General features: G+C 46.0%; 1 protein-coding gene across 2 annotated transcripts in view; it reads left to right on the forward strand.

Moving 5' to 3' along the window:
- Positions 1–21,715, forward strand: part of LOC112259264 (speckle-type POZ protein) — a 74,217-nt gene extending 52,502 nt beyond the window's left edge. For both annotated transcript variants that reach the window (XM_042327833.1, XM_042327832.1), the window contains 5 exons: positions 7,053–7,230; positions 12,746–12,801; positions 14,832–14,954; positions 17,269–17,411; positions 20,785–21,715. In XM_042327833.1, the coding sequence (XP_042183767.1) occupies positions 7,053–7,230; positions 12,746–12,801; positions 14,832–14,954; positions 17,269–17,411; positions 20,785–20,929 (645 nt within the window). In that variant the 3' untranslated portion in view covers positions 20,930–21,715. The remainder of the gene's footprint in view (positions 1–7,052; positions 7,231–12,745; positions 12,802–14,831; positions 14,955–17,268; positions 17,412–20,784) is intronic.
- Positions 21,716–24,595: the final 2,880 nt, after the last annotated feature.

The following is a 24,595-nucleotide window of genomic DNA, read 5'->3' on the forward strand; positions in this document are numbered from 1 at the left end:
ATACTTAAGTAAATGTGATATTTATTTATGAACTTATTTTTGCTTTGTCATAATGGGTAACAATGTGGAAAAAGTCTATGGGTCTGAATACTTTGTAAATGCATAGTACGTACCTCACTCTAGCATCCCTGCACTCAAACTGACCCAGTGCATAGCTTCTTACTTATTTACTTTTTTTTCTTGTGTGTTTTTGTTCTACCTTATGTTATTTTTAGTGCTTCATTGATATTGATTACTTACTGCATATTTGGGTTTGGAGTGTGCAAGAAAGGAATTTCACTGTTCTAGTGCATTTGACATTAAAACTTAACCTCTTATCTCTCCTTCCTTCCCTTTCTCTCCTTGTCTTGGCCACATGGTCCTGTCCTGCTTCTGAGAGAGAGAGGGAATGCCCCAGAGCCCATTGCTTTGGGGCGTTTAGGCACTTTTTTCCCCAATATCACCCCTCATCTCTTCCCTCTCTCCTGGCTTTGCTCCTCTCCCTTCTCTTGTTTCCTCCTCACTGCTCCCTCCTCTCCCTTCCTTTGCTCTACGCCTCCCCTCTTTTTTATATCTCTCCCTCTCCTCATCATCTCTGCTCGCAGGTATTTAATGAAAGGATAGTTTCTCTCTCTCTCCTGCGCGCTCTCTCTCTCGTTCTCTCATGTGCTCTCTCTCTCTCTCTCTCTCTCTCTCTCTCTCTCTCTCTCTCTCTCTCTCTCTCTCTCGAGCGAACGAGAGGGATGACGGGTAGAATTGGATGGATAGAAGTTTAGGAGAAGTGTCTTTACTTTCTTCACTTCTCTAATGAGAGACCCTGGTAAATGGCTGGTCTCTCTCTCTCGCATCTCTGACAGGGCTCATACTAACCTCACTCACCAAGGTCACAGTTTAAATACACTGTATGGATTTAGTTTTAAAGCAGTGTAATGTATGGAACTCTAGCGCCGGTCCTGGAGAACTAACTGTATGCAGGATTTTGTTCCAAAACCAGCTGGGATGAAGCAAAACCTGCACACCAGTAGTTCTCAAGGACTGTAGTTTTCCACCCCTTACATACGTTAGTTGGAGAACTTCCCCATAAAATGTACTGTATCTCTGCCTAAGGGGTTTTGCTTACTGTTAAGTGTGGCTAGCTCTATTCAGAAAGTTGAACAGAAGTGTCTTTCGGATACTCAGTCATCCTAAATTGGTAAGTCAGTGGTCCACCTTTAGGCAGACAGTGTCAGAGAGCCTCGGCTGGTGGGCATGATGGGCTTGTTTCACCCACTCTGTCACCTCAGGGAGTAAATGAACCACTGAAGGGTTTTCTCATTCTACCCCAGCATAACTCTTTCTTCATAACAGTGATGATACAATAGTGCTTCTAGTCTCATCCTAACCACCCTACAGCCTCTTTGTATCCACAGAGCTTTCTTTCTATCTTTCTCTCTCTCCTCCGTATCCTCTCTCTCCTCTATCTCTATCGTCTCCTCCCAGGGAGTGTGTTAATAAATGAGGTGGGTGCTGATGTTCAGCTGTTTCCTCTTACTCCTGCTCTTTCTCTCTCGTCCCCCCCCCCCCCCCATTTCTTTCTCCTGGCTGTCTGTGGGTAAGCACTTTGCCGGGTGACAGCGCCCATCCTTCACAGGGCCCTGCCATATGCCACGCTGCTGTCAGAGGAGACTGCTGCAGATGCTCCAGCTGCTCTCTTCACCCCTATCTACCTCCCTTTCTCACCTCACACACCTCCCCAAAACTGAGACAGGGAGATGTGTAGAGGCTCAGTGAGACTGAGACACAAAGTGAGAGACTTGGTTAGGGAGGATAGACAGATAAAGAATGGGAAGGATGGAAGATGGGTGTAAGAGGGTGGAAATAGTTTGAGAGAAGATGTAACAGGGTTTGGATTAGGCTTGGGTGGTATCTAGATTTTTATATTGTCATATCGCCCTTCTCATATACCAGGATTTACGGTATAACCGGCATAGCACACAAGGGGGTGCTAAAAACACAAGAAAAGCCCATTGGGCCTGTATTACCAGAATGCTAACAAAATTAGCACAAACTACTATAACAGTGAAATCACATAGCTAAATGCTAACGGGCAAAAACGGATAAACTATTTGCAAAGACTGGCAAACCCAGCTCGTAAAGTTATACAAGCATAGCGACTAGCTACCGGATATCATTTTCGATCTGTATGGACATTGACAAGCGAAAGTGAACAAGATAGATTGTGCAAATGAACAAAGTTGTGATGCTTGCTTTTCTGAAGGAAGAGAACCATGTGTACATGGAGAAGAGGGAACACTAGTAGGAAGCACAGGGGAATAAAATAACTCATCCAGAGATCTTTGACTTCTGACAGAAAGCCATACTAAGATATCTGATGGAAAACATTGAGTAGTGAATTGCACATAAGTGTAAGTTCATCACCTCATGTGCGCTGCACAACAGACTGATAGATATAGAATGCTATGGATTCACCACATGGCTTTCTCCTGGTGTGCTGTTTATAAACAAACACGTGACTGGCTCAACTGTTCTGGGGAACTACGATAAGCTAGAGAGCGAGGGTAGAATGGCGTAGGCGACAGAGAATAAGTGAGGGAAATAAAGCAAGATGACACTTGAGAGAAAGAAAGAGGGTTAGAGACCCAGTAACAGAGACGGACAGATGAATAGTGATTTTTTTGGAAAACAAGTACTGGTAAGCTTCATAATGAAAAATAATGTAACAGTCAAAATAATGTAATCTGCTTTGTCTGTTACCTAGTGCACAAGTTGACTGCATGTATTTATATGAAATGTACAAATATTCAAATTTGCTTAAAACGGTATCGTACGAGGGTATCGTACGAAACCCTAGTTTCGAAGCCTCCTCATTCAGGTTGAGAACAAGTTACACCTTGACGCAACAACACCAACAGATCTTTAAACCCAATCCAAAAAAACTTTAGTTCTTATAAAAAATTAAGCACCAAGTAAAGGTCTTTCTCCCGTGCTCCTCCAGATCGTTTCCTTCAAGCGCTGATAAATCGGGCCTCCGTTTCAAAGCTATCAGTTTAGTGTCTCTGTGATCTTCCAGCAGAGAAAACACAACTAGTTTCAAGGGACCTGAATGGCTGGCCTGCCTGTTTTCCTGCATCCGTGTGTCTGCGTCGGTCTGTCTGCATTTCTCTCTGCCACCCAGGCAGTTGTTTGTCTCTGTGGAAGAACAAGGCTGGCGAGACAACAGTAACACATGGCTCCGAAACAATGGGAAACTGGCTGCTGTGCCTCCGGTCCTCTCTCTCTCTCTCGTGCGCGTCGTTCACCAGCTTGACTTCAAATCATGCATGAAATATGCCTCTGCCCCCGTCTGTGTGTCGATCCACTCAAAAACGTCTGTGGCGGACGGGTGCAGGTGCAAGCTGGTCTGCAGAAATACCAACTGTAGATCTAGTCCAGTACCCTGGTGTGAATGGTGTCTCCACGGACTCAATGGAATGCTCATCAGTAGTGTTAACTGTCACTCACAATCTAAAGTATGGGAATAATCTGGCTCATCCGCTATGAAGCTTTAATGGGTTGCCAGCAGGGTTGACTGGTATGTTTTGCCCCAGTTAAGCACCTAGATTTATGTCATTTGGTTTAATGTCTGCATGTGTGAGTATGGGCTTTTAGATGTGTGTGGCCTTATTTTGGGGTTTGCTGATACCTCTGAGGAAAGTATGTTTTATAAAGACTGTGTGTTTGCATTCAATATAGTTTGTGTGTCTTGAGCAGCGCTGTTTACTCTGGGTGACTGGAGAGCAGCTGGAGAGGGAGCAGATGAAGGGCCAGTCATGCATTATAAAAAGCTGCTGATGAGTTCTGCGCTCGGGGGTTCAGACGACAAGTTTAAAAGATCACACACCTATTAAGGCAGAGCTGAGGAAAGGTGTGTGTGCGTGTGACCCAGTCTGCTCTGGATTGATCAGAGAAAAGTCTCATATTGAACATAAAACACAGTGGAGGGAAAAGAAAGTGTTCCATAACTTAATGAACTTGATTTGCTAATTTTTTCAGGACTATTTCACTCATGGCGTACTGTAAATCTATAAACGGACACGTAGAGGAGTAAAAGAGACTGACCAGAAATGAATGAATCTTCTGGGCTCTGAGATTCCATAGCAACTGTCTGGTCTGCAGAGATCAAGATGGCTGCTGTGAGTCGATAGAGAAACCAGCAGGTCAGGGGTTAAGGCCATTAATGAACATCGCCACCATAATGATGGTAATATACGGCCTTGCTGACGAGGATGATGATGATGATTGTTGAATATGCTGGTGATGATGATGACAGGAGAACGTGACTGAGGGGTGAAGACAGAGAGTAGTTTAGTCAGTGTGTGTAAATAGGAGCTAGCTGCAGAGCTACAGCAAAGTGTTGTTTCCACCTGGTTAGTTGATGGAATAATGGGCCAGGTTAGCCAGTGTGATTAGCCTAGCCTAGCGTGGCTAGCCTAGCGTGGCTAGCCTAGCGTGGCTAGCCTAGCGTGGCTAGCCTAGCGTGGCTAGCCTAGCGTGGCTAGCCTAGCGTGGCTAGCCTAGCGTGGCTAGCCTAGCGTGGCTAGCCTAGCGTGGCTAGCCTAGCGTGGCTAGCCTAGCGTGGCTAGCCTAGCGTGGCTAGCCTAGCGTGGCTAGCCTAGCGTGGCTAGCCTAGCGTGGCTAGCCTAGCGTGGCTAGCCTAGCGTGGCTAGCCTAGCGTGGCTAGCCTAGCGTGGCTAGCCTAGCGTGGCTAGCCTAGCGTGGCTAGCCTAGCGTGGCTAGCCTAGCGTGGCTTGCCGTGCTATACAGCGGCTGAGTGCACCGCCATGCTTATTTATACCAACAGACACACATAAAGCAGAAACACTCCCATCTGTATTTACCACTATATATAATGAGTGCAGCCCAATTGGCACTCTATTCCCTACAGTCAAAAGTTGAGCACTATATAGGGAATAGGGTGCTATTTCAGACACGGCTATACAGAGTGCATCTCAACAGACCCAGTGCTCTGTGTTGACTTAACTGTTCCCTCCCTCTTACTCAGTCTCCAGTTTACCCCTTTTAATATGCCTCCTATACTGTCTTCTTTCTCCTTCTCATCTCCATCTTCATCTCTCCTCCACACGTCTGTCTCTCCCAGTCCTTGTATGAGTTGCTAATCAGTGTCTTATGAGTGCCTTGTGAGTGTACTCTTGAGTGAATGTGTGTGTGTGGAGATGGATGTACAGCATTCATACTAAAGTCCCCCTGGAGTGTGATTTATGGAGCCAGCTGTGGGTACCAGACTGTGCCACACACACAGTGATACACAATACTCATGGTCACAATGCTCTCCTCTCAACTTCACCATTTCCTTTGTACTGTGCCCCTGTAATGTCATCACAGGAAATGAGCTTGTGTTTATGAGAGTCTATTTCCTCCTTGGGATCCTATACCCTCCTATTATTTCTCTCTGTCTGTCACCCTGTCCTGCCTTTTTCTCCCAGTCTTTTATTCTCCATGTCTAACCCTCCCGCCCTGTCTTTCTCTCCCCTCCAGGCTAACACTTACACCTCCATCAGGAGCAAACAAGGGTCCTTGACATTCAATTTCCTGCTTGCCACACACTTTTTCATTGTGTGTTTTTCTCCCCTTTCGTCTCTGCCCGAGTCAGATGGGCAGACGGAGGAACGGAGAGAGGAACAGACAGAGAGGGGGACAGGGAGGGTGTTTTTCATGGGGGGCAGCCTCCATCCCTCCCTGTCTGAACAGCCCAGTAGCAAGGTCACCTTACTGGGATGCATTTGGGAGTTTCAGGGGCCATGACACAGCTTTTTCTAGGAACAGTTTGTGGCAATGAAATATATTTTTTGGGGAACCGTTTCAGTGTCTTTGGAATGCTGCTTTAAAATGTTTGATTCTTCTTGGAAATTGTTGGGCGATGTTTGGTTCTTTACTTCTGTGGTTTTAAAGGTTGCTGATAACCTAATAGGAGGGTGTGTGTGGACGTGTTTAACTATACTTGTGGGGACCAGAAGTCCATAGTCTGTGTTCCCAAAGCCCTCCCAGCTCATCGGCCAGCCTGCAATCTGGCACCTTCACCATGTAGAGTGGACCAGAAGTTCTGGGGACCAGAAGTCCCCACAAGAACAGTAAACAAACAAAAACTGTGGACATTTTGTTAGTCCCCACAATGTCAAATGCTATTTCTAGGGGGTTTAGGATTTAAGTTAGAATTAGTGTTAAGGTTAGGAGGGAAAATAGGATCTTGAATGGTACTACATTTTGTGTCCAAAGGTTAGTTGTACAAGACTGTGTGTGGGGCGCACGCTGTCCTGTAGTGAGAGAAATTAGTATGTTCGATGTTGTCTTGAACAGGTGGCTAAGCCAGCATGGAGAATATATATATATATATATATATATATATATATATATATATATATATATATATATATATATATATATATATATATATATATATATATATATATATATATATATATATATATATATATATATATATATATATATATATATATATATATATATATATATATATATATATATATATATATATATATATATATATATATATATATATATATATATATATATATATATATATATATACACACACACACACACACACACACACACACACACACACACACACACGCACCCTAATGATTAATAGACTGAGTCAAGTCCCTGTCTAGTGTCTTGTTTGTGATTGGATGTGGTATATGAGCAGAGCACACGTTAATTGTTGGAGGTGTGTGTTTGCATGGCAGCTTTATTTAACGGTTGATGTATTGATTGGTGTGGCAGAGATCATCTGTTAATGGCTGGTCTTCCTGTATATGATTTGATGTGTGTGTTGTCTGATTTGTCCATTAGAATGTTTAAGGTGATAGATGGTCTAAAACCGCTGATGTCTGTCTGTCTGTCTGGTTACTGTAATGTATACAGTGTGAGTAGACTGACTGACTGATCTTCCCTCTGTCTTTTTTTCTTTCTGTTTTTTTTCTTTTTTTCCTTTTTCTCAATCTTTTTCTCTCTCGTCTCCTGTCTCTCCGTCTAACTCTCCCTCCCTGTAGGTGAGTGTGGTGCAGGACTCGGTGAACATCTCAGGTCAGAACACTATGAACATGGTGAAGGTGCCAGACTGCAGGCTGGCCGATGAGCTGGGAGGGCTTTGGGAACACTCCCGCTTCACTGACTGCTCCCTGTGTGTGGCGGGACAGGAGTTCCAGGCACACAAAGCCATCCTGGCAGGTAAGACTACTTTTGTCTCGCACGCCACGCACGTGCATACTGACCACACAGAACACCGGACCCACTTCTTACAGATATAGACACATCAATGACAGAAACACAGACTATGGGCTCTATTGTATCAAACCTAACGCAATGTTAAGTCTTAGCGCTGTCGGTAGTAGTGGAAATATTTTAGCAATTTTCACAACCAGAATAATGGCTACAGTAGCCGGCGGTGGAGCGAAAGGTCTGGACTTATAAAACACATTGTAGGTGTGTCGAGGCTTGGCCCCACACTGACATATCGGAACGTGCTCCATGGCTAAATGTGTAGTTGCGTAAAGTTGTTTATTTACTGTCTTTTATGTATAGCGTTGTCATCAACGGCAATTTGAATATTAGTCCGTTATAGCCTAGTTCGTTAAATATCCTTCCCCATATTTGCTAAATATTTTCAACATGTTTGCGTTCCACATTGTTTTAATTGCATTGCTTTAATATGGAATTACACGATTAAACATAGGCTATAGCATTCACACCGATTATAGGGGCTAGGCCTACTGTAAATTGCAGTGTGGTCATGCCAAACATAGTCAATAAGCAAGACTAAATTCACTTGGCTATCGATAAGGCCTAAAAAGAAAGTGTATAATTCTAATAACTAAACAGCAGGGCCTCCTGAGTGGCGCAGCGGTCTAAGGCACTGCATCGCAGTGTTGCAGCGTCATTACAGCCTGGGGTTGGTTTGATCCCAGGCTGTCACAACCGGATGTGACCGGGAGTCCCATAGTGCTGCGCACAATTGGCCCAGCGCTGTCCGGGTTAGGGGAGTGTTTGGCCGGGGCGGCTTTACTTGGCTCATTGCGCTCTTGCCACTCCTTGTGGCGAGCCGGGCTCCTCCAGGCTGACTTCGGCCATCAGTTGAATGGTGTTTCCTCTGACACATTGGTGCAGCTGGCTTCCGGGTTAAGCGAGCAGGTGTTAAGAAGCACGGCTTGGCGGGTCATGTTTCGGAGGACGCATGACTCGAACTTTGCTGCAATTCCCCAAAGGGCTCACGAGAGGCAATGAGACAAGATCGTAATTGGATTGCAATTGGATATCACGAAATTGGAGAAAAAGCGGGTGAAATTACAATAAATGAAAAAAATACTTCACAGCAACTTGTTTTAAATTAGCTTTGTTTACATTTTGAGTTGAAGGCACCATAATTGCTCCACGTGGGCATGTCATATAGAGAAAACATGGACTATGTAGGGTTTTACAAACATCCATACTTTTTAAAGGAGCTGGATAAAGATCCAAAATAAATAGAGGGAGAATGTCCACTCACTGTTATTCTACTTGTAAATGTAATGTTTTATAAACATAATGGTACCATCTTACAGATCATATTTGCACTTCTACAGATAGTAGTTGTGGTCTCAACTTACTGTTGCGAGTTAGAATAGTAGAATACACAAGGTGAAATTTCTAAATGTTTTTATCAGCAGTTATAGAAATGTGAGTTATAGATCTGTCATTCTCATTGAAAGCAAGTCGAGGAAGCTGTAGATCTGTTCAATGTACACTATTTGTATGCTACCTGCTCATAAGTTCGTTGTTCGTTCGTCTCTTTCTTTTGGTTTTGTACAACAGCCTTAAACAGCTGAAAATACATAATTTTTTGATAATGATATATATAATATAAGACAGGTAAATTACCAACCCTTGCGTCAGGGTTGGAAAATAGTGGAGTGCTGGCTTTTTGAAGTTGAAATTGCCAAAGAGCAGGCTGTTAATGGCAGCTGCAAATAGAGCCCCATGGCTGAGTATCTGACTGAAACTTTCAGGAACTCTCCCTGTGGAGAATGGGAATGGCTGTCAATTATCCAGTCATTTTGAGACATTTTAATTGTGTGCTACTGTGGCATTGGGGTCTTCACTCTCTCTCTCCACCCCCTCATCTGGCTGTCTGCACCTCCCTCTCTCCTTTTCTCCTTCTCCCTCGCTTCTTCCGCTACCTGGGTTAGGTGACACCCACTCCCCTCATTGTTCTCCTTCTCCACCACCGTTCCTGTGACAACTCTCCGGGCCGTTAATCGCTGTGGAGACGGACAGAGCAGGATCAAAAGGGCTGTGGAAGTGTGTGTGTGCTGGCTGAGCGGAACGCTTTAAATTGGCTTCTTATTGGTCATGCGATCTAAAACAGTGTGTAGTGCTTCTCTCTCTGTCTACTGCAGAACGAGCTCGGCACTGCATCTCTATAATACCCTCACACAGCTATGATACAACACTCACACAAAACAACTCTCAGCTATGGTACAACACTCACACAAAACAACTCTCAGCTATGGTACAACACTCACACACAAAACAACTCTCAGCTATGGTACAACACTCACACACAAAACAACTCTCAGCTATGGTACAACACTCACACAAAACAACTCTCAGCTATGGTACAACACTCACACAAAACAACTCTCAGCTTTGGAACAGGACTCACACAAAACAACTCTCAGCTATGGAATAGGACTCACACAAAACAACTCTCAGCTATGGTACAACACTCACACAAAACAACTCTCAGCTATGGAACAGGACTCACAACAAAACAACTCTCAGCTATGGAATAGGACTCACAGCAAAACAACTCTCAGCTATGGAACAACACTCACAGCAAAACAACGCTCAGCTATGGTACAACACTCACAGCAAAACAACTCTCAGCTATGGAATAGGACTCACAGCAAAACAACTCTCAGCTATGGTACAACACTCACAGCAAAACAACTCTCAGCTATGGTACAACACTCACACAAAACAACTCTCAGCTATGGTACAACACTCACAGCAAAACAACTCTCAGCTATGGAATAGGACTCACAGCAAAACAACTCTCAGCTATGGTACAACACTCACAGCAAAACAACTCTCAGCTATGGAACAGGACTCGCAACAAAACAACTCTCAGCTATGGAATAGGACTCACAGCAAAACAACTCTCAGCTATGGTACAAGACTCACAGCAAAACAACTCTCAGCTATGGAACAGGACTCACAACAAAACAACTCTCAGCTATGGAACAGGACTCACAACAAAACAACTCTCAGCTATGGTACAACACTCACAGCAAAACAACTCTCAGCTATGGAACAGGACTCACAACAAAACAACTCTCAGCTATGGTACAACACTCACAGCAAAACAACTCTCAGCTATGGAATAGGACTCACACAAAACAACTCTCAGCTATGGAATAGGACTCACAACAAAACAACTCTCAGCTATGGAATAGGACTCACAGCAAAACAACTCTCAGCTATGGAATAGGACTCACAGCAAAACAACTCTCAGCTATGGAATAGGACTCACACAAAACAACTCTCAGCTATGGAACAACACTCACAGCAAAACAACTCTCAGCTATGGTACAACACTCACAGCAAAACAACTCTCAGCTATGGAACAGGACTCACAGCAAAACAACTCTCAGCTATGGAACAACACTCACAGCAAAACAACTCTCAGCTATGGTACAACACTCACAGCAAAACAACTCTCAGCTATGGAATAGGACTCACAGCAAAACAACTCTCAGCTATGGTACAACACTCACAGCAAAACAACTCTCAGCTATGGAACAGGACTCACAACAAAACAACTCTCAGCTATGGAACAGGACTCACAGCAAAACAACTCTCAGCTATGGAACAACACTCACAGCAAAACAACTAGGCGAATAATTACAATTTAGCAGATTAACACTGGAGTGATAAATGATCAGATGGTCATGTACAGGTAGAGATATTGGTGTGCAAAAGAGCAGAAAAGTAAATAAATAAAAACAGTATGGGGATGAGGTAGGTAAAAATGGGTGGGCTATTTACCGATAGACTATGTACAGCTGCAGCGATCAGTTAGCTGCTCAGATAGCAGATGTTTGAAGTTGGTGAGGGAGATAAAAGTCTCCAAACTTCAGTGATTTTTTTTGCAATTCGTTCCAGTCACAGGCAGCAGAGAATTGGAAGGAAAGGCGGCAAAATGAGGTGTTGGCTTTAGGGATGATCAGTGAGATACACCTGCTGGAGCGCGTGCTACGGGTGGGTGTTGCCATCGTAACCAGTGAACTGAGATAAGGCGGAGCTTTACCTAGCATGGACTTGTAGATGACCTGGAACCAGTGGGTGGGTCTGGCGACGAATATGTAGCGAGGGCCAGCCGACTAGAGCATACAGGTCGCAGTGGTGGGTGGTATAAGGTGCTTTAGTAACAAAATGGATGGCACTGTGATAAACTGCATCCAGTTTGCTGAGTAGAGTATTGGAAGCTATTTTGTAGATGACATCGCCGAAGTTGAGGATCGGTAGGATAGTCAGTTTTACTAGGGTAAGTTTGGCGGCGTGAGTGAAGGAGGCTTTGTTGCGGAATAGAAAGCCGACTCTAGATTTGATTTTAGATTGGAGATGTTTGATATGAGTCTGGAAGGAGAGTTTACAGTCTAGCCAGACACCTAGGTACTTATAGATGTCCACATATTCTAGGTCGGAACCATCCAGGGTGGTGATGCTAGTCAGGCGTGCGGGTGCAGGCAGCGAACGGTTGAAGAGCATGAATTTGGTTTTACTAGCGTTTAAGAGCAGTTGGAGGCCATGGAAGGCCTCCAACTGTGGTACAACACACAACAAAACAACTCTCAGCTATGGTACAACACTCACAACAAAACAACTCTCAGCTATGGAACAACACTCAAAACTAAACAACTCTCAGCTATGGTACAACACTTCAGGTGTCCTACTCCCAAGCACACTAGTCTCATCCTGTCATATAGAGGAATCCCATTTTTTTTATTAGAAAAACACATGAAGACTATGAAACTGATGATTTAGAGGGGGAAACTGTCTCCCTGTGGAGAATGGGAATGGCTGTCAATTATTGAGTTATTTTGAGCCATTTTAATTGTGTGCTGCTGTGGGGTTGGGTTTCTCTATCTCTCTCTCTCTGACAAATCTCAGATGAATTAAACAACGCTATATGGTTCAGTACGTCACAAATTACATCCTATTCCCTAGTGTGCTACCCTGGTCAAAAATAGTGCACTATATAGGAAATAGGGTGCCATTTGAGGCACATCCTGTATCTCCTGGTTCATGGCCCTGCTAGTCTTCAGTGAGAGCTGGTGCATTAGGCCTTGGGAGTAGCAGTAGCAGGACGGTGTGTACCGGAGGCTGTTCGTTCTTTCCACAGCCCCTGTGGCAGACAGACAGATGGGAGACACATTAGCCAACTAAACTATTCTCTCTCCTTCTCTCGCTCACTTGCTCTATCAATCTATCCATGTTCAAATTACCTCAACTAACCTGTACCCCTGCACATTGACTTGGTACCGGTACCCCCTGTATATAGCCTCGTTATGTAACTTTTTATTTGATTTGATATTATCTTAACTCCATTTCTTGTACTGCATTGCTGGTTAAGGGCTTGTAAGTAAGCATTGTATTCGGTGCATGTGACATACATTTTGATGTGCTCTCTCTACCCCCCCTCCAGCCCGATCGCCAGTGTTCAGTGCCATGTTTGAACATGAGATGGAGGAGAGTAAAAAGGTGAGTGTTGTAGACAGTGTTGTGACCTGAACAGTCCTGTGTCTCAGTGGGGAGGATCTTCACAAATCTTTCTCTCTGTTGCATCATCACTAGTTCAGACAGGGATGTGTCTACACGGTTACTGTACCCTTCCAGAATGTTGCCTCTGTCTGCATGGAGTTGGCAGGCTCACTGTAAGATCTGTAACTGTAGGATTTGTGGGAGTTTGACCAAAATAGATCCTTGCTAGGTGTGTGTGTGAGCCCCGTGCTATGGTTGGTCCTGCTCATCTGATAGGGAGGTGGTGAGATTGAAAGTCAGTGATTTAGAGGTTGTGTTGTCAGAATATTGATGCGGGCCCTGCTCAAATTTGTAAATTATAAAGCACACAGCGAGGAAATGCATCTTAATTGCTATATAAGTGGGCGTCTTCATCAGGGAGAGGGGGAGGAATGTGTCCCCATATGATAGAGATAACAGATTCACCAGTCTATAGAGGGAGAATGAATGCGTTTGTAAATAAACACAATAATAGCCCCAGCCTTGTGCCTGTTTGTGTGTATTGGTATACTCTGTGTGTGTGTTGGTAGACCATGAAAGATCACATGTACTCTCTGTACAGGATGAATGTTTGTGTTTGTTGGTGATAAACAAACACATGTATGTCTGTGCTAATGTGTAATTGGTTGATTTGTAGTGTGCTGTTTTGTTAGTGTCCAGAGTGGAACATTAATGTGCTCTGAGCTGTCTGTATACCCGGCCTGACCCTGCTGAAATACCTCAGGTCGCCGTGACGATGATAAAGCGGCAACATAATTGGTTTACTGCCTTGTTCTGCCTCTCGGAGCGGAGAAAAGGGTTCAGGTTACCGTGCCGACAAGCGATAAAGAGCGTGCCGTTGGCTGCAGGCACCGTTCGTTGGGAACGAATTCTCCGGATTAATTCCAGGAATCGACTGTGGGGGGGAATACATCTCAAATGTCGTTTTCAATTTTGGGGTTGAACGTGTTCAGACTGTTTCAGAGGTGTTCTGGTGCTCTGGTCTGCTCACAACTATTTGGTGTGTGTTTTATGGGTTTAGACATGGTGGGTTTGTGACATGAATGATAAAGTAGATAGTAAAATTAGCTTTACTGAATATAAACACAGCGATTTTACAGAGTTACAGTTCATAAGGAAATCTGTCATTGAAATCAATTAATTAGGCCCAAATCTATGGATTTCACATGATTGGGCAGGGGCGCAGCCATGGGTGGGCTTTGGAGGGCATAAGCCCACCCACTGCGGAGCCAGGCCCAGCAAATCAGAATGAGTTTTTCCTCACAAAAGAGCTTTATTACAGAATTACAGACAAACATTCCTCAGCACCCCTGACTGTCCCGCAGGTGTAGAATCCAGATGTGGAGTTCCTGGGCCGGCGTGGTTACACGTGGTCTGCTGTTGTGAGGCCTTTTGGATATATTGCCAAATTCTCTAAAATGGCGTTTAAGGTGGCTTATGGTAGAGAAATTAACATTCACATCTCTGGCAACAGCTCTGGTGCACATTCTTGCAGTCGGCATGCTAATTGCACGCTCCCTCAAACCTTGAGACATCTGTAGCATTGTTTTGTGATAAAACTCACATTTTAGAGTGGCCTTTATTTTCCCCAGCACAAGGTGCACCTGTGTAATGTGCATGCTATTCAATCTGCTTCTTGATATGCCGCACCTGTCAGGTGGATGGATCATCTTGGCCAAGGAAAAATGTTCACGAACAGAAATGTAAACTAATTTTGTGCACAAATGAACTTTTTGTGTGTATGGAACATTTCTGGGAGCTTATTTCAGCTCATGAAACATGGGACCAGCATTTTACATGTTGCGTTTATATTTTTGTTCAGTGTAGATATTTAACTTCACCTATCTGAAATGAGTTAAGCAGACTGCATCATGGAAAGACTGCTGGAACAGGATCACAGTCAATGGAGTGCTCATAATGGGTCTGATGTTGGGAAGTTGTGGTAATATAGGCTCTGAGCACTGCCCTGGGTCTCTTCTCTCCTCCTCCAGAACCGTGTGGAGATCAACGATGTGGAGCCCGAGGTGTTCAAGGAGATGATGTGCTTCATCTACACGGGTAAAGCCCCCAACCTGGACAAGATGGCTGATGACCTTCTGGCTGCGGCTGACAAGGTTAGTGTGGGTGGAGGAGGAATGAGGAGGTGTGTATATCGTATCTGATATCATATTGTATGGATGAGTGAGTATATCATATGTTATGTTCCCTGGCCTACAGTATTATGTTATGTTTGTGTGTGAGGTGTATGAGATGCTATGTACCATATGTAGTGGTCCTGTGTGCAGAATGATGCTAGGTCTTTGTGAAGTGTATGTGAATCTAAATAAATTAACTGAATGTGGCAGAATTCAACCTCCATAACTTCCTTGTTTTATTGTCAACATATTTGAGTAATTGCTAGAACCCCAGATCTGTTGATGCGCGAACACACACACACACACCCTACATTGTTTGTGTTAAGTGCTGCCCTTCACTCCTCAAGGATTCCTTTTGTGACACTCCATCTTAACTGCATTCATCCTCTCTCCTCCCATTCATTTCCTTCCCTCTCTTTTCTCATGCAGTGTGTGATTTATTTAATAACGGTGCATGTGGTTAACTCGTTAGGGAGCTGCTGGAATAACTGGAGGCCAAGGCCAGGTCTCACTAAGGTCCTCCTTTACCCCTCTAATGCTATCCCAGCAGCCTCTCTGGCTACACAATAGTACAGCTCTTATGTACCACACACACACACACACACACACACCTCTGAATCGCCAGCCTCAGTCCTCCTGGCTGCAGTCGGAAGATTAGCAATGTTGTGGGGCTTTGTACACTATATATACAAAAGTATGTGGACACCCCTTCAAGTTAGTGGCTTCGGCTATTTCAGCCACAGCCGTTTCTGACTGGTGTATAAAATCAAGCACACAGCCATGCAATCTCCATATACAAACATTGGCAGTAGAATGGCATTACTGAAGATCTTAGTGGCTTTCAACAATGCACTGTCATAGGATGCCACCTTTCCAACAAGTCAGTTTGTCAAATTTCTGTCCTGCTAGAGCTCCCCTGGTCAACCGTAACTGCTGTTATTATGAAGTGGAAACGTCTAGGAGCAACAACGGCTCAGCCGTGAAGTGGTAGGCCACACAAGCTCATAGAATGGGACGGAGTGCTGAAGCGCATAGTGCTTAAAAATCATCTGCTCTCGGTTGCAACACTCACTCCCGAGTTCCAAATTGCCTTTGGAAGCAACGTCAGCATAAGAACTGTTTGTCAGGAGCTTAATGAAATGGGTTTCCATGGCCAAGCAGCCTAGCGTCGTCTGGAGTAGTGTAAAGCTCGCTGCAATTGGACTCTGGACCAGTTGAAAGCGTTCTCTGGAGTGATTACTCACGCTTCACCATCTTGCAGTCCGACGGACTAATCTGGGTTTGGCGGATGCCAGGAGAACACTTTTTGCCCCAATGCATAGTGCCAACTGTAAAGTTTGGTGGAATAATGGTCTTGTGCTGTTTTTCATGGTTCGGGCTAGGCCACTTAGTTCCAGTAAAGGGAAATCTTAACGCTACAGCAGACAATGGCATTCTAAATTATTCTGTGCATCCAATGTTGTGCCAACAGTTTTTAGAAGGCCCTTTCCTGTTTCAGCATGACAGTGTCCCTGTGCACAAAGCGAGGTTCATACAGAAATATTTTGTCAGTGTGGAAGAACTTGACAGGCCTGCACAGAGCCCTGACCTCAACTCCATCGAACACCTTTGGGATGAATTGGAACGCCGACTGCGAGCCAAGCCTAATCGCCCAACATCAGTGCCTGTTCTCACTAGTGCTCTTGTGGCTGAATGGAAGCAAGTCCCTGCAGCAATAATCCAACATCTAGTGGAAAGCCTTCCCAGAAGAGTGGTGGCTGTTATTGCAGCAAAGGGGGGACCATCTAAATATTAATGCCCATGGTTTTGGAATGAGATGTTTGACGTGCAGGCGTCCATACTTTTGGTCATGTAGTGTATATGTGATGTGCCCATTTGCACTCAAGGACACACTCGCCTATCTGTCAGTGTGTGGACAGTCGCCAGGCCACTGTGAGTGACTTTCTGCCTCAGAGTTGTGTGTGTTTGTCTACACTGTGGGTGTACTGTACTGTGGTGTGTTGAGTTGGACACCCAAGGTTTAACAGGACGTCAGATAAATCACCTTTCAGTGTTTACACACCACCATGATCTCTGCTCTCTCCCTGGTTCCCGCGCTCCACCTCCACCACTCACTGTTAACACTCCTTTTCAAACCCTCTCCCTCTCTCTCAAAGTCAAACTAGCTTCATTGACGTGACAGAAGCAATTTGATGTTATGAAATCATTACACAGTCCAGCATTTCCTATTGTAAATGGTGATAGATAGCAAGTACAAATGTATTAGTTTTCTCCCCCCCCGTCTCTCTGTCAGTATGCTCTGGAGAGACTGAAGGTGATGTGTGAGGATGCTCTGTGCACCAGTCTGTCTGTGGAGAACACTGCAGAGATCCTCATCCTGGCAGACCTGCACAGTGCAGACCAACTCAAAACACAGGCTGTGGACTTCATCAACTAGTGAGTGGCACACACACACTGCACCCCGCTCTCATTCTATACTCCTCACTCACACACACACTGCACCCCGCTCTCATTCTATACTCCTCACTCACTCACTCACACACACACCAGCACTCTAGCTCTCACTCAAAACCCTCTATATACCTAACACATACTGTTACTGTACCTTTCACTCAGAACACTCTATATACCTAACACATACTGTTACTGTAACTCTCTATATACCTAACACACACCGTTACTGTACCCCTCACTCAGAACACTCTCTATATACCTAACACATACCGTTACTGTAACCCTCACTCAGAACACTCTATATACCTAACACATACTGTTACTGTACCCCTCACTCAGAACACTCTCTATATACCTAACACATACTGTTACTGTAACTCTCTATATACCTAACACATACTGTTACTGTACCCCTCACTCAGAACACTCTCTATATACCTAGCACATACTGTTACTGTACCCCTCACTCAGAACACTCTATATACCTAACACATACCGTTACTGTAACCCTCACTCAGAACACTCTATATACCTAACACACACTGTTACTGTAACTCTCTATATACCTAACACATACTGTTACTGTAACCCTCACTCAGAACACTCTCTATATACCTAACACATACTGTTACTGTAACTCTCTATATACCTAACACATACTGTTACTGTACCCCTTACTCAGAAAACTCTCTATGTACCTAACACATACCGTTACTGTAACCCTCACTCAGAACACTCTATATACCTAACACATACTGTTACTGTAACCCTCACTCAGAACACTCTATATATACCTAGCACATACTGTTACTGTAACACTCTATATACCTAACACACACTGTTACTGTAACTCTCTATATACCTAACACACACCGTTACTGTAACTCTCACTCAGAACTCTCTATATACCTAACACACACCGTCACTGTAACTCTCACTCAGAACACTCTCTATATACCAAACACAGACCGTCACTGTAACTCTCACTCAGAACACTCTATATACCTAACACACACTGTTACTGTACCCCTCACTCAGAACACTCTCTATATACTTAACACATACCGTTACTGTACCCCTCACTCAGAACACTCTATATATACCTAACACACACTGTTACTGTACCCCTCACTCAGAACACTCTATATACCTAACACATACCATTACTGTACCCCTCACTCAGAACACTCTATATACCTAACACATACCATTACTGTACCCCTCACTCAGAACACTCTATATACCTAACACACACTGTTACTGTACCCCTCACTCAGAACACTCTCTATATACCTAGCACATACTGTTACTGTACCCCTCACTCAGAACACTATATACCTAACACATACCGTTACTGTACCCCTCACTCAGAACACTCTATATACCTAACACATACCATTACTGTACCCCTCACTCAGAACACTCTATATACCTAACACATACTGTTACTGTAACTCTCTATATACCTAACACATACTGTTACTGTAACTCTCTATATACCTAACACATACTGTTACTGTAACTCTCTATATACCTAACACATACCATTACTGTACCCCTCACTCAGAACACTCTATATACCTAACACATACTGTTACTGTATCCCTCACTCAGAACATTTTCGCAAAATGCCTAACACAAAAATATCGTCAATTTTCACTGGGAGCTCGATTACTCTTTTTGGAAATAGTATTTTACCTCTTCTCAGACCAATTTTATGCCATATTAACAGGGGCATTTTAGCAGCAAACATGTTTTGACACACTAGAACTTGTATGGCTGGGATATAAAGGTATACTTTGGGATTTCAGAATGAGGCCCTTTCTCTACTTCCTCAGAGTCAGATGAATTTGTGGATACCAATGTTATAGCTCTGTGTCCAGTATGAAGGAAGTTAGAGGTAGCATGCTAGCGGATAGCCATAGACTTTGAGGCATTGCGCTAACGTTAGTTTGCATGGTCTTGCAAAACTAACCTCTATCTTCCTTCATACTGGACACAGAGACGTTAAAATGGTATCCACAATTGTATCTGTCTTTGGGGAAGTAGATAAAGGGCTTCATTGCCAATGTCCCGAAGTATCCCTTTAACTAGAGCGATTCTCTATGACCGAGGCCATACACGGTATGAGGTTGCTCCTCAATGTGCTGGTTGTTTATGATTCGTCAACATTAATGTGAACACGACATTACTCTTCCCTTAGTCAACACTGACGAAGGCCATCCATTAAACTTGCCATACCAATAAGGGCATTTTAATTATGTGAAGAGGGCCTTGGTCCTCTATATTCTGTACTCTCTTCAGTCCCTACTCCTGCACATATCCACTCTTTTCTTTCTCCATCTTTGAATCGTTTTTTCCTTTCTCAGTCACCCTCTCCCCCGTTACCTTACGCTCTGACCTCTCTCTCTCTCTCTCTCTCTCTGTCTCTCTGTCTCTCTGTCTCTCTGTCTCTCTGTCTCTCTGTCTCTCTGTGTGTGTGTGATTCCACTCCTAATCCTGGTCATTAATTGTGGTTATGGGCATTATGACAGTTTAATTTGACTGTGTTGTTGTGGAAATTGACCATGGGGGACTCTGGCTTGCAAAGCGCTATCAACATCGACAACAACTGAAATCAATAAAGAGGACGAATATAGAAAAGAAACTACACAGTGTAACCAGTAAACCCCAGACCCCCGTCCCCCCGCCCTGCAGTCAACACCACTGTTAGCCCCCTACCTCTCTTCCTCTTCCACTCGCTCTCCTTCCATTTTCTCCCTCCCTCTCTCCTTCCTTCCCTCCCTCCGCTTCTCCTTCATCTCCCCCTACCTTCTCTCTCTCCCCCCCCTCCCCCAGCCCCCTGGGCCCGGCCTGCTCTCCAGCTGTGGCTGCTCTCTGTGCCCTTTGCTGGTCTGCTAACCCCAGGCACAGCTCATAGCTCACAGCCCATTGGCCATTAGAGAGAGCAGGGGGTACATGTCCCTACCAGGGAACTGGGTCAGAGGTGGGCTTGGTTGTCTGGGAGGTATGCTGCTGGACACACATTCACTTTCATTAACATACACACACTAATACACAGAACAAATGTCATTAAAGGCCATGTATGTGTGTGCGTGATAGTGCAGTACTGCACCCTGAGGGTGTGAGGAGGCTGGGGATTCCCACAGGGCCCAGTGGTATGCAGTCTGTCAGTCCTGTGTGGAGGATGGAGGGAGGGAGGGAGGGATGGGATGGAGGGGCCAGGTAAGAACAGTGCTAATGTCTCTCCTCTGCCTCACTCTTTCCTCCTCTCCTACTGACTTTTCTCTCTTTGTCCCTCCCCCTCTCTCACCCCTTCCTCTTTCTCCCCCACCTCTCTCTCTGTCTCCTCTAGCCATGCTGCTGAGGTGATGGAGACGTCTGGCTGGAAGTCCATGGTGGCATCCCACCCCCACCTGGTGGCTGAGGCCTATCGCTCCCTGGCCTCGGCCCAGTGCCCCTTCCTGGGACCCCCACGCAAACGCCTCAAACAGTCCTAGTGTCCCTGGATCCCTTGCCCAGCTTTGCTCTGCCCTGGGACCACAGAGGGCCCTACTCTGCTCTCCTCCTCCTCCAGGCCCCCTCCAGAACCTAGAGATGCCCAGATTGATACCAGAGCTCCTCCCTCCTCCCTCAGCTGAAAATACAGGGGGGATGGTATGGATTTGGTACAAAGACGATGAAAAAAAGGGATGATCCACCCTGATAACTGAATATAGACAGTGACTACCTTGTCTTACCCTGTACACCTGTAGAGAACAGAGTGTTTGGGTATAGGAGGGAGGTAGAAGTTGTAAATTCATTTTTTTTTTTTTACTTAACTTTTTTTTAAAGTCCTCCTTGTAGCATTGTGTAAAAGCCCAAGCTTTATGTATGAAATCAGAAAAACAAACAAAAAAGACAATAACCAAAAATGGACAAAGATAAGGTTGTGGGTGATGAAGTGCCACCATGTCCCAGTCATCTTCCCTGAGCAGAGAAACACCCTGTAGTTCATGTTTGACATCCATCTTGTACAGAATAACATTTTAAGCATTTTTCTTGCCGAAGGGCGATTTTTGCAAGAAACAAGATGGAGATGAACACGTTTTATTGTTCAAAATGTCCAACCTTTTTCTCTAAGAAAAACGACATACAAAAACATATTATATCAACTGTTTTTACTCTGACCCTTTTCAGGACTACTTTCCTCATTGGTGGAATTAGGAACGCACTCCTGCGTCACTGTCAAAACGCTAACAAATGTTTTGTCTCAACACAAAATACAGCTATTTTGGATTGTAAAAGCCCTGTTGTCTTTCAGTATCTACTGAGTTGTCATTAGTGTGTGTGTGTGTGGTGACCATGTCTGCCAACGATTAACTGGATAAACACCCATTTGAAACTGCTGCACTCAGCCCTATTTACATCTCATCCACACATGATCAAAGTCTGTTAAATCCCCTACACACACCTCATCCTACTGTACTGTAAGTGCCAGGGTGTGTCTGGTGTATAGCCTTTCCTGTTGGCACTGTCAGTTCTAGTTGTGTTTGACTTGATCTTAGTGTGCTTCCTGTCTGTGACTACAGATGTAATCTCCTCGGTCCGCTGGGCTAATGGTGTGTATTTGAACAGGATTCGTCTCTGTTGACCGAGGTTGTAGCCCAGCAGGACTCCTATCAGCACTCCCATCACCCTGAAGTCGCTAGAGAAGCTGTTTCCACACCAGTCTATCAGTCATCATCTGCCAGGTGTCCCAGCCACCTCTGTCCACTAGCTAACACACCGTCCAGAATCTACAGGGCCCAAAAGGCACCCTATTCCATGTTTAGTACACTACTCGTAACCAGGGTGGTCATTTGGGACACAACATACATCTCTTTCTGGATACAATGGTGTGATCCCTGGTATTAGTAGTGTAGGGAGAAGGAGATGGACAGCTGAGTGGGCACAGGCAGGGCTAGTGGGAGGGGAGGGAAAGTGGCCACAGGCAGGGATAGTGGGAGGGAAGGGAAAGTGGCCACAGGCAGGGATAGTGGGAGGGAAGGGAAAGTGGCCACAGGCAGGGATAGTGGGAGGGAAGGGAAAGTGGCCACAGGCAGGGATAGTGGGAGGGAAGGGAAAGTGGCCACAGGCAGGGATATTGGGAGGGAAGAGAAAGTGGCCTCAGGCAGGGCTAGTGGCCACAGGCAGGGCTAGTGGCCACAGGCGGGGCTAGTGGCCACAGGCGGGGCTAGTGGCCACAGGCGGGGCTAGTGGCCACAGGCGGGGCTAGTGGCCACAGGCGGGGCTAGTGGCCACAGGCGGGGCTAGTGGCCACAGGCGGGGCTAGTGGCCACAGGCGGGGCTAGTGGGAGGGAAGGGAAAGTGGTCACAGGCAGAGCTAGCCTAGTGGGAGTGGAGGGAAAGTGGTCACAGGCAGGGCTAGGCTAGTGGGAGGGGAGGGAAAGTGGTCACAGGCAGAGCTAGTGGGAGGGGAGGGAAAGTGGTCACATCCAGAGCTAGGCTAGTGGGAGGGGAGGGAAAGTGGTCACAGACAGGGCTAATGGGAAGAAAGGGAAAATGGGTCACAGGCAGGGCTAGTGGGAGGGAAAGTGGTCACATGCTAGGCTAGTGGGACGGGAGGGAAAGTGGTCACAGGCAGGGCTAGTGGGAGGGAAAGTGGTCACAGGCAAGGCTAGTGGGAGGGGAGGAAAGTGGTCACAGGCAGGGCTAGGCTAGTGGGAAGGAAGGGAAAGTGGTCACAGGCAGAGCTAGGCTAGTGGGAGGGGAGGGAAAGTGGTCACAGGCAGAGCTAGGCTAGTGGGAGGGGAGGGAAAGTGGTCACAGGCAAGGCTAGTGGGACGGGAGGGAATGTGGTCACAGGCAGGGCTAGTGGGAAGGGGAGGGAAAGTAGTCACAGGCAGGGTTAGGCTAGTGGTCATAGGCAGGGCTAGTGGGAGGGAATGGAAAGTAGTCACAGGCAGGGCTAGTTGGAGGGAATGGAAAGTGGTCACAGGCAGAGCTAGGCTAGTGGGAGGGAAGGGAAAGTGGTAACAGGCAGAGCTAGGCTAGTGGGAGGGGAGGGAAAGTGGTCACAGGCAGGGCTAATACGAGGGAAGGGAAAGTGGCCACAGGCAGGGCTAGTGGGAGGGAAGGGAAAGTGGTCACAGGCAGGGCTATGCTAGTGGGACAGGAGGGAAAGTGGTCACAGGCAGAGCTAGGCTAGTGAGAGGAGGGAAAGTGGTCACATGCAGAGCTAGGCTAGTGGGAGGGAAGGAAAGTGGTCACAGGCAGAGCTAGGCTAGTGGGAGGGAAGGGAAAGTGGTCACATGCAGAGCTAGGCTAGTGGGAGGGAAGGGAAAGTGGTCACATGCAGAGCTAGGCTAGTGGGACAGGAGGGAAAGTGGTCACATGCAGAGCTAGGCTAGTGGGAGGGAAGGGAAAGTGGTCACATGCAGAGCTAGGCTAGTGGGAGGGAAGGGAAAGTGGTCACAGGTAGAGCTAGGCTAGTGGGAGGGGAAGGGAAAGTGGTCACAGGCAGAGCTAGTCGGAGGGAAGGGAAAGTGGTCACAGGTAGAGCTAGGCTAGTGGGAGGGAAGGGAAAGTGGTCACAGGCAGAGCTAGTCGGAGGGAAGGGAAAGTGGTCACAGGCAGAGCTAGCCTAGTGGGAGTGGAGGGAAAGTGGTCACAGGCAGGGCTAGGCTAGTGGGAGGGGAGAGAAAGTGGTCACAGGCAGAGCTAGGCTAGTGGGAAGGAAGGGAAAGTGGTCACAGGCAGAGCTAGGCTAGTGGGAGGGAAAGTGGTCACAGGCAGAGCTAGGCTAGTGGGAGGGGGGAAAGTGGTCACAGGCAAGGCTAGTGGGAGGGGAGGGAAAGTGGTCACAGGCAGGGCTAGTGGTAGGGAAGGGAAAGTGGCCACAGGCAGGGCTAGTGGGAGGGAAGGGAAAGTGGTCACAGGCAGGGCTATGCTAGTGGGACAGGAGGGAAAGTGGTCACAGGCAGAGCTAGGCTAGTGGGAGGGAAGGAAAGTGGTCACAGGCAGAGCTAGGCTAGTGGAGGGAAGGGAAGGGTGGTGACAGGCAGGGCTAATAGGAGGGAAGGGAAAGTGGCCATAGGCAGGGCTAGTTGGAGGGGGGAAAGTGGTCACAGGCAGAGCTAGTGAGAGGGAGGGAGAGTGGTCATAGGCAGGGCTAGTGTGAGGGG

The sequence above is a fragment of the Oncorhynchus tshawytscha genome, linkage group LG09 (genome assembly GCF_018296145.1).
Source record: "Oncorhynchus tshawytscha isolate Ot180627B linkage group LG09, Otsh_v2.0, whole genome shotgun sequence".
NCBI classification, from domain to species: domain Eukaryota; kingdom Metazoa; phylum Chordata; class Actinopteri; order Salmoniformes; family Salmonidae; genus Oncorhynchus; species Oncorhynchus tshawytscha.